This window comes from Trichechus manatus, unplaced genomic scaffold (genome assembly GCF_000243295.1).
Source record: "Trichechus manatus latirostris isolate Lorelei unplaced genomic scaffold, TriManLat1.0 scaffold00035, whole genome shotgun sequence".
NCBI lineage: Eukaryota > Metazoa > Chordata > Mammalia > Sirenia > Trichechidae > Trichechus > Trichechus manatus.
This window is the reverse complement of record NW_004443971.1, coordinates 7,590,286-7,600,133: the sequence shown is the minus strand read 5'-3', so window position 1 is coordinate 7,600,133 and position 9,848 is coordinate 7,590,286. Positions and strand designations below refer to the sequence as shown.

Here is a 9,848-nt window from a genome sequence, read left to right as displayed (position 1 = left end):
CCTCGGCAAATCTTCCAGCTACAGAGCCCCCACTAATTGCTCAGAAACTCACCTCAGCAAATGCTTCAGCCATGGAGGTCCCAACAACAGCACAAAAATCCCCCGTATCAAACACTCTACCAGCAGAGACCTCACCAGCAGCCCAGAATCCCATCAAGGCACATGATTTTGCTGCACGGGCCACACCAACAGCCCAAAGATCCTCCACAGCAAAAGCATCATTTACACAGAGTCTTTCAACAACACAAAACTCCACTGCTCTACATGCCCCAGCAGCTAAGGGGCTCCAGACTACACAAACCTCTGCCCCTATTACAGCCACTCGGGGTCTACCTGTTCCCAGGGCAACCACACGTTTTCATGCAACAAGCACATCCAAAGGAAGAGGAACACTTCCTTCTTCAGGTCAGTCGACACTATGCAGGTTTCCTGTGTACGGATTTAATCTGCTATGGTAAAAATTCGAACTTGACCAAGACAGCAAAATTAAATTAAATAGTCTGATTTATTGTAGCCAAGTTTTTGTTGTTGTTTTGTTTTTCATGCCAATGCTTTTGATTCTTAAGAGGCAGACTTGGAAGGTGCTAGGACAAATTTTTTAAAAAGAAACATTTTACAGGAAAGTTACATAGAAAAAGTTGTGACCCCACAAAAAACAGTACTAAATTAAGATTGGTGACAAAGTTCTGTTTTTCATAGTAACTTTAGGGAGTCATTGAATTCTGTAAGACCCCTTCAAAGAACCAAATACGGTTTATGCCTGGGTCTGGTTTATTGACCAGCCCATCCCTCAAGCATGATAAAAGATCTCTCCAAATTCCCTAGAGTCGCTAATTTAGTAAAGCATCTCAACAGTGTCTACTAAGTAATTGAAAATACAGAGATTCTTTCAAATAGTTCATATTGTTACAAGGCTCTTTAAATGACAGTTTTTATGAAAATGGTGTAAAATATGCGGTAGGCTTCAGAAATAGCCTTTGAATGAATGGATGAAACCCTTCTTGCTAATTAATGCTGCTTCACACCACCAAGATGTCTCGTCTCACAACTTGCCTAATGTATAATATTTTTAGACATTTTTGTTTTTTGGTAGGGACTATCTAATTTTTTTCTTTTTTCTTCATTGGAAAATATCTATATCTATCTATCTATCGATAACTATCATCTATCACTTTTCTATCTATATAAGGTTCCCTGGGTGGCGCAAATGGTCAAGTGCTCAGCGACTAGCTGAAAGGTTGGTGGTTCAAACCTACGCGGAGGCTCCTTAGAAGACAGGCCTGGTGATCTGCTTCTGAAAGGTCACAGCCTTGAAACCTCTATGGAGCAGATCTACTCTGCATACATGGGGTCGCCATGAGGCACAATCGACTCAATGGCAACTAACAACAATAACATATATTAAGAAGTTAAAACAATTAGACACATATAGTACATGTATATATATTATGTACATGTATATGTATTATATAGAAGCATATAGAAGACTGCATAAAACATAAATGTACAGCTCAACAAGTTATCTAAAGCAAATATCTGTGTAACAGCTACAAATGTCCAAATAGAGAACATTGCCTGCACTTCAGTTTGCTGCTCACCTTCCAGATGCTCTGTTAGGCCTGAACACGGGTAGCATGGGGGCTTTCTGCTTCCTATACCATGTGGCCTAGGGAATGCCCTCAGCTTCATGTATGCAAATCTCTCTCCATACACTTCCACTCTCTCTTGGCTTAGATCAGCTTCTGCCTGCTTTAGGTCCCTCTCCAGTGCCTTCAAACCATTGTCATTGGTTGCTGTTTACTATTTTGTCCAGATTTCATAATTGTTATGTTGAAGTCTATTTTGCCAATACCCATATATTTTTAAGAACTTAAAACACTACACATATTATTGTTAAAGTCCCCCTTGTACATTTCCTCACTCCTATTTCTCTAAGGAAGCCCTGGTTGTGCAATGATTAAGAGCTCACCTGCTAACCAAAAGGTTAGCAGTTCAAATCTACCAGCCCCTCCTTGGAAACCCTATGGGGCAGTTCTACTCTGCCGTATAGGGTTGCTGTGAGTCGGAATCAACTCGATGACAATGGATTTGGTTTTATTTCTCTAAGGCAGTAACTGCCCTGAGGTTGGTGTATATTCTTCCTATTTTTTTATTCTTATACTAGATATATGTATCCCTAAATAGTAGATAATATTATTTTGTTTTTTATATAATTTACACAAACAGTATATTACATATTTTATTATCTCATTTGACTTTTCACTCAACATTGGTTTTGTGGTTTATTTGTGGTGGTATATTTAGATTTAGTTCTTTAACTCTTGTATGGTTATACATCCATTTCCTTGTTGACTTTTTAAAGTTTTATTAGTACAGCTCTGCAGTCCAAAATTTTTAGGTTGAATACATCCAATTCTTCACAGGACAAAGCAAAGAGAAATAAGTTTCATTTTAAGTAAATTTGTTGTAGAAATACTTCTTTTTGTAAAAGATACAAGATAATTTAACAAATTTAAACTAAATCTAAGGGGGCAATTGTTACGATAAAAATACCACCACTATATGGGACCAATTTTGTCTTTTGTGTACAATTAATTTATTCTTTCAGGGCACAATATAATATACCATTTTTAGCTTTAATGAAAAAAGAATACTAAATACCACTTATTGAGTAGTAATGTAGTGGTATGTACCACACACTTGGCAATTGTCAACTCCAGTCCCTACAGCAACCTTGCAAGATAAGTATTTTTAGCTTCATTTTCTAGATGAGGAATTAGAGATTAACTTGTACAATTCATATACAGTACATAGTTAATTGAAAATTGGCTTCAAAGCCTGTGCCTTTTCTTCTGTGTAATACTGCCTGTTCTTAATGACACTTTGCGTAAATTTGTTTACCTCACTTAACTGAGCAGCATATTTATTATTATAAATATGTTTATTTTAAAGTAATTTTTGTAATGTCTCATTCATAGTCATTAAAAGATATAATTAATAAGGTGATATGATAATTTAATTTTAGTCTGCTGAAGGGACTTAGGTTTCTAGTAGCTTCTTGATAGTAGAATTGGATCAGTAGTTATTTACTATTTAAATTTTTCAAACTTGTTTCTTGCCATCAAGTCATATAACCAAATTAAGATGGAGTTTGTTTTGGTATTCAATAATTATTTATCATGTTTTTATGTGTATAGTGTTGATTCTGTTGAACAAACATAGGCATTGGTTGTGTATGTTACTTGGTTGAATTAATAATGTATCATTATTTTCAGAAATTTGTTTATAATTACTTCTTTTAGTTATGCAAATTTGAGTTACTTTTGAACATTCAAATATTGCTTATTGATATTTCTATTGATTACTTGCAAATCAATGACTTCTTAAATTTTTATTTTTGTGATTTTTTTTTTCTTCTTCTTTTTCTTCTTCAGGTGCTATGATTCTTGCATCTGGTAAGTCTGGCTCTCAGACAGTTAAAAGAGAATGTCATCACTGTGGGATGTACAATCCATATTCCTGGAAGAGAATACTGTCTTTTAACTGTCTTAGGAGTACTGTTAAAATGCAGTGTTTATGGTTACCAAAGAGAAAAAGGGTAAATGCATTTCAGCATGTTTTATGGATGCCACTAGGTACGCGGTATGTTCCTAAGTATTCTCAACCATGTTCTTGTTCCAAGGTAATTTTTGGGCAACTTCAAATCATTTGGCCAATCAGTCAAATATTATTACGCGCCCATTGTCTGAAGGCATCATTCTAGGCACAGAAAAACTACATGAAGGAAAGAGTTATTAACACAGTTTCTATCCTCAAGTATTCTATGGTCAGTCATAAACTACTCCTTGGTCATTTCTGGATTTCTCTCTGATCCCAAACCAGACAAAGAGTGCTACTTCGATTGCATCCTCTTTCTCTTCCCTTCCCTTTCAGTGATTTAGGAGTCCCTGAGTGGTATAAACTGTTAATGAGCTCGACTGCTAACTGAAAAGTTAGGGGTTTGAGGCCACCCAGAGGCTCCTCAGAAGAAAGGACTGGCAGTCTACTTCCCAAAAATCAGCCACTGAAAAACTTAAGGAGCACAGTTCTACTCTGACACATATGGGGTCGCCATGAGTCGAAGTCGACTCAATGGCAACTGGTTTGGTTTTTCTCTTTCTTCAGTGATTTGAAGCAAAGTTATCTTTAGAAAAATATTCTGTTGCTCTAGACATGAGGCCAAAAAGATATAACTGTGTTGTATTTTTTTCTAGCAATTTGTCCAGTCTTTTTTTTCCTTTTTTCGGTTTTGCCCATAATTATATTTGATGATTATGCATTAACAGCAAGGTTAATACACTCCTAAAGAAGATGGTAAGAAAAAATGTTGATTAAGGAGCAGTTACAGCTAAGTTGGCATATAAAAAGGAATATATCAGTTAAGTATACAATTCAATAGCAAATGAGTAGGATATTTTTAATTAAAAAATGTGTATTTTTAGATTACGTACTTAAAAGCTAATGCCTTCATCCTATGTATGCATCAATTAGCCAAGGGGACAGTAAGGCTGAAAGGAGGTATTTTTATTATTATTATTAATTTTGTTGTTGTTTTTTATATTTTGAATGAACTTCTCCTAAACTAAAATATTTATCTCAAAAGATTCCAACAGTTGAGATTCATTTTGTTTATTCTGTGTTTAAAATAGAAATAAATACATTCTGAATGAAAATCTCATGATTTCAGGGTTTAATGTTTACAAAAATGATGAGTTGAATAGATGCACTTTTTCTCACCTGCTCAGTGTCATTCAGTGAAGGTTTGTCTCTGAAATTCTTCAAGGATATACTCTGTGGTTTCCTAGAAACCTTGCCGTAGTATCAGTTATAATTCCAATTTCTGCTCAGAAATAAAGAGTAAGCCCTTCTTATTAAATCAGACTTATGGCAACATTTTTTGGTGATCTTATACCTGTAAAATATAAACTTGAAAATTATCTTTATTTCTTAAATTATCCTGTAAATTAGGTCACTTCTCACTTTAAAGTAAAGGATATTGATTTTACTGATTACATTGCAATGTAAGTGAATGATGCAGATGATATTAGAACTTGAGGAGTATTTGAATTTTTTTCCTATTTAACTCTGCTAAAAAAGAGACTGACTAATCATCACAGAATTTCCTTATTTGCCTTGTAAATAAAGCTTGTATTGTGAATTTGTAAGGTTCTCTTCCGATGGCTCTGTATCAGTGTTTTCTCAATTATTTTTTTTAATTAATGCCCCTTTTTTAACTTTTTTTCCTAGACATCCCCCCATGAAATTTTAATACCACAGATATACTGTAAATATGTTTACTGTATGTATATCTGTACTTTCTACATAAAAAGAGTACGATTTTTTTAACCCTTTGGTAGGTAGTTATTACTCTCATTGAGAATATATGCTTAATGTTTGTTTTTAAAATTATGATTTAGATGAAGGTTTACAAAGCAAATTAGTTTTTCATTAAACAATTAATACACATGTTGTTTTGTGACATTGGTTGCCAACCCCACGACATGTCAATTCTATCCCCTTCTCAACCTTGGGTTCCCATTACCAACTTTCCTGTCCCTTGCTGCCTTCTCGTCATTGCCCCGGGGCTGGTGTGCCCATTTAATTTTGTTTTGTTTTATGGGCCTGTCTAATCTTTGACTGAAGGGTGAACCTCAGGAGTGACTTTAGTACTGAGTTAAAAGGGTGCCTGGGGGCCATACACTTGGGGTTTCTCCAGTCTCTGTCAGACCAGTAAGTCTGGTCTTTTTGTGTGTGTATGAGTTAGAATTTTGTTCTACATTTTTCTCCTGCTCTGTCCGGGACCCTCTATTGTGATTCCTGTCAGAGCAGTCTGTGGTGGTAGCTGGGCACCATCTAGTTGTGCTGCACTCAGTCTGGTGGAGGCTGTGGTAGTTGTGGTCCATTAGTCCTTTGGTCTAATCGTTCCCTTGTTCTTTGGTTTTCTTTATTCTCCCTTGCTCCAGACGAGGTGGGACCAGTGGAGTATCTTAGATGGCTGCTAGCAAGCTTTTAAGACTCCAGACACTATTCATCAAAGTAGGATGTAGAACATTTTCTTTATAAACTATGTTATGTCAGTTAAGCTAGATGTCCATCAAGACCATGGTCCCCAAGCCTCAGCCCAGTAAGTCGGTCCCTTAGGGAGTTTGGATATGTCTATGAAGCCTCTATGACTTTGCCTTGGTGAAGTTGTGCTGACTTCCCCAGTATAGCGTACTGTCTTACGCTTCACCAAAGTTATCACTTATCTATTGTCTAGTTAGTGTTTTTCCCTCCCTGCCCCTCCCCTCTCTTGTAACCATCAAAGATTGTTTCTTTCTGTGTGTCTTAGTCATCTAGTGCTGCTATAACAGAAGTACCACAAGTGGATGGTTTGAATGAAGAGAAATTTATTTCCTCACAGTCAAGTAGGCTAAAAGTCCAAATTCAGGGCGTCAGCTCCAGGGGAAGGCTTTTTCTCTCTGTCAGCCTTCTTCTCTTCAGTGTTCCCCCGGACTAGGAGCTTCTCTGTGCAGGGACCCCAGTCCAAATGACACGCTCTGCTCCCAGCACTGCTTTCTTGATGTTATGAGGTCCCCAACTCTCTGCTTGCTTCCCTTTCCTTTTATCTCTTGAGAGATGAAAGGTGGTGCAGGCCACACCCCAGGGAAACTCCCTTTACATTGGATCAGGGATGTGACCTGGGTAAAGGTGGTGTTACAATCCCACCCTAATCCTCTTTAACATAAAATTACAATCACAAAATGGAGGCCAACCACACAATTCTGGGAATCATGGCCCAGCCAAATTGATACACACATTTTTGGGGGGACATAATTCAAACCATGACACTGTGTATAAACCTTTTCATTGGTTCTTATAATAGTGGTCTCATGCAGTATTTGTCCTTTTGTGATTGACTTATTTCACTCATCATAATGCCCTACAGATTCATCCATGTTGAGATGTTTCAAAGATCCATCATTGTTGCATACTATTCTGTTGTGTGTCTGTACCATAGTTTGTTTATCCATTCATCTGCTGATGGACACCCAGGTTGTTTCCATCTTCTTGCTGTTGTGAATAATGCTGCAGTGAACATGAGTGTGTATATTTCTGTTTGTGTGATGGCTCTTCTTTCTCTAGGTTATATTCCTATGAGTGGGATTGCTGGATCATATGGTATTTCTATTTCTAGCTTTTTAAGGAAGCACTAAATGGATTTCCAAAGTGGTTGTACCATTTTACATTCCCACCAACAGTGTATAAGTGTTCCAGTCTCTCCATAACCTCTCTAACATTTATTATTTTGTGTTTTTTGAATTAATGCTAGCTTTGTTGGGGTGAGATGGTATCTCGTTGTAGTTTTGATTCGCATTTCTCTAATCACTAGTGATCACAAGCATTTCCTCACGTGTCTGTTAGCTGCCTGAATGTCTTCTTTGGGTGAAGTGTCTGTTCATATCCTTTGCCTATTTTTAAATTGGATTATTTATCTTTTTGTTGTGGAGGTGTTGGATTTTCCTACAGATTTTAGAGATACAGACCTTTGGTGGATATGTCATACCAAAAATTTTTTCCCAGTCTGTAGGTTCTCTTTTTACTCTTTTGGTGAAGTCTTTTGATGAGTATAAGTGTTTAATTTTAGAAACTCCCAATTATCTAACTTATCTTCTGGTGTTTGTGTATTGTTAGTTACAGCTTGTATCCTATTAATGCCATGTGTTAGTTAATGCCATGTGTTAGGGCCTCTAGCATTGACCCTATTTTTTCTTCTATGATCTTTATAGTTTTTGGTTTTACTTTTAGGTCTTTGATCCATTTTGAATTAGTTTTTCTGTATGGTGTGAGGTATGGGTCCTGCATCATTTTTTTACAGATAGGCATCCAGTTTTGCCAGTACCATTTGTTAAAAAGACTGTCTTTTCCCCATTTAATGGACTTTGGGCCTTTGTCGAAGATCAGGTGACTGTAGGTGGATGGATTTACATCCGGATTATTTCTGTTCCATTGGTCAGTGTGTCTGTACTTGTACCAGTACCAGGCTGTTTTGACTATCGTAGCTGTAGAGTCAGTTCTGAGGTCAGGTAGTGTGATTCCTCTGACTTTATTCTTCTTCTTCAGTAGTGCTTTACTTCTCTGGGGCCTCTTCCCTTTCTGTATAAAGGTAGTGATTTGGTTGTCCATGTCTTTAAAGAATGCTGTTGGAATTTGGATCAGGATTGCATTGTACCTGCAGATCACTTCGGGGAGTATTGACATTTTCACAATGTTGAGTCTTCCTATCCATGAGCATGGTATGTTTTTCCACTTAGGTAGGTCTCTTTTGGTTTCTGGCAGTGGTGTTTTATAGTTTTCTTTGTATAGGTCTTTTACATCCCTGGTTAGGTTTATTCCTAAGTATTTTTTTTTTTAGGGAGCTATTATAAATGGTATTGCTTTCCTCATTTCCTTTTCATAGTTCTCCTTATTGGTGTATAAGAATCTAACTGATTTTTTAATGTTTAGCTTGTATCCTGCTGCTCTGCTGAATCTTTCTATTAGTTCCAGTAGTTTTCTTGTGGAGTCTTTAAGATTCTCTGTGTATAGTATCATATCATCCACGAATAGAGATAGTTTTACTTCTTTATTACCAGTTTGGGTGCCTTTTATTTCTTTTTCTTGCATTCTTGCTCTATCTAGGACTTCCAGCACAATATTAAATAGGAGGAGTGATAAAGGGCAACCTTGTCTTGTTCCTGTTCTCAGGGGGAATGTTTTCAGCCTCTCTCCATTGAGAGTGATGTTGGCTGTTGGTTTTGTACAAATGCTCTTTATTACGTTGAGGAATTTCCCTTCTATTCCTATTTTATTGAGAGTTTTTATCAGGAATGGATGTTGGATTTTGTTAAATGCCTTTTCTGCATTGATTGATATGATCATGTGATTCTTTTCTTTTATTTATGTGGTGGATTACATTGGTTGATTTTCTAATGTTGAACCATCCTTGCATATGTGGTATGAATCCCATTTGGCAGTGGTCTATTATTTTTTTATATGATGCTGAATTCTATTGGCTAGAATTTTGTTGATAATATTTGCATCTATATCCATGAGATATAATGGTCTTTAATTTTCTTTTTTTGTGGTGTCTTGTCTTTGCTTTGTTTTGGTATCAGGTTATGCTGGCTTCATAGAATGAATTTGGAAATATCCCTTCTTTTTAAAATTCTGGAATAGTTTGAGTAGTACTGGTGTGACCTCTTCTCTGAGTGTTTGGTAGAATTCTCCAGTGAAGCTACCTGGGCCAGACTTTTTTTAGAATTTTTTTTTTTAATTGTGCTTTAAGTGAAAGTTTACAATTCAAGTTAGTTTCTTATAAAAAAATTTATACACACATTGTTATGTGACCCTAGTTGCTCTCCCTATACTGTGACAGCTCACTCCTCCTTTCCACCCTGGATTTCCCATGTCCATTCAACCAGTTCCTGACCCTCTCTGCCTTCTTATCTTGACTCCAGACAGGAGCTGCCCATTTAGTCTCATGTATCTACCTGGACTAAGAAGCACACTCTTCACTAGTATCATTTTATATCCCATAGTCCAGTCTAATCTTTGTCTGAAGAGTTGGCCTCAGGAATGGTTTTAGTTTTGGGCTAACAGAGAGTCCAGGGGCCGTGTCTTCCAGGGTCCCTACAGTCTCAGTCAAACCATCAAGTCTGGTCTTTTTACTAGAATTTGAGTTCTGCACCCCACTTTTCTCCTCCTCCATCAGGGACTCTCTGTTGTGTTCCCTGTCAGGGCAGTCATTGGTGGTAGCCAGGCACCGTCTAGTTCTTCTAGTCTCAGGG

At 37.0% G+C, this 9,848-nt stretch overlaps 1 protein-coding gene across 3 annotated transcripts in view; it reads left to right on the top strand.

Moving 5' to 3' along the window:
* CD55 (CD55 molecule (Cromer blood group)) overlaps positions 1 to 9,848 on the top strand; it is a 41,404-nt gene that overhangs the window by 20,325 nt on the left and 11,231 nt on the right. For all 3 annotated transcript variants that reach the window (XM_023730296.1, XM_023730295.1, XM_023730294.1), the window contains exon 8: positions 3,435 to 3,455. In XM_023730296.1, coding sequence (XP_023586064.1) covers positions 3,435 to 3,455 — 21 coding nt within the window. The remainder of the gene's footprint in view (positions 1 to 3,434; positions 3,456 to 9,848) is intronic.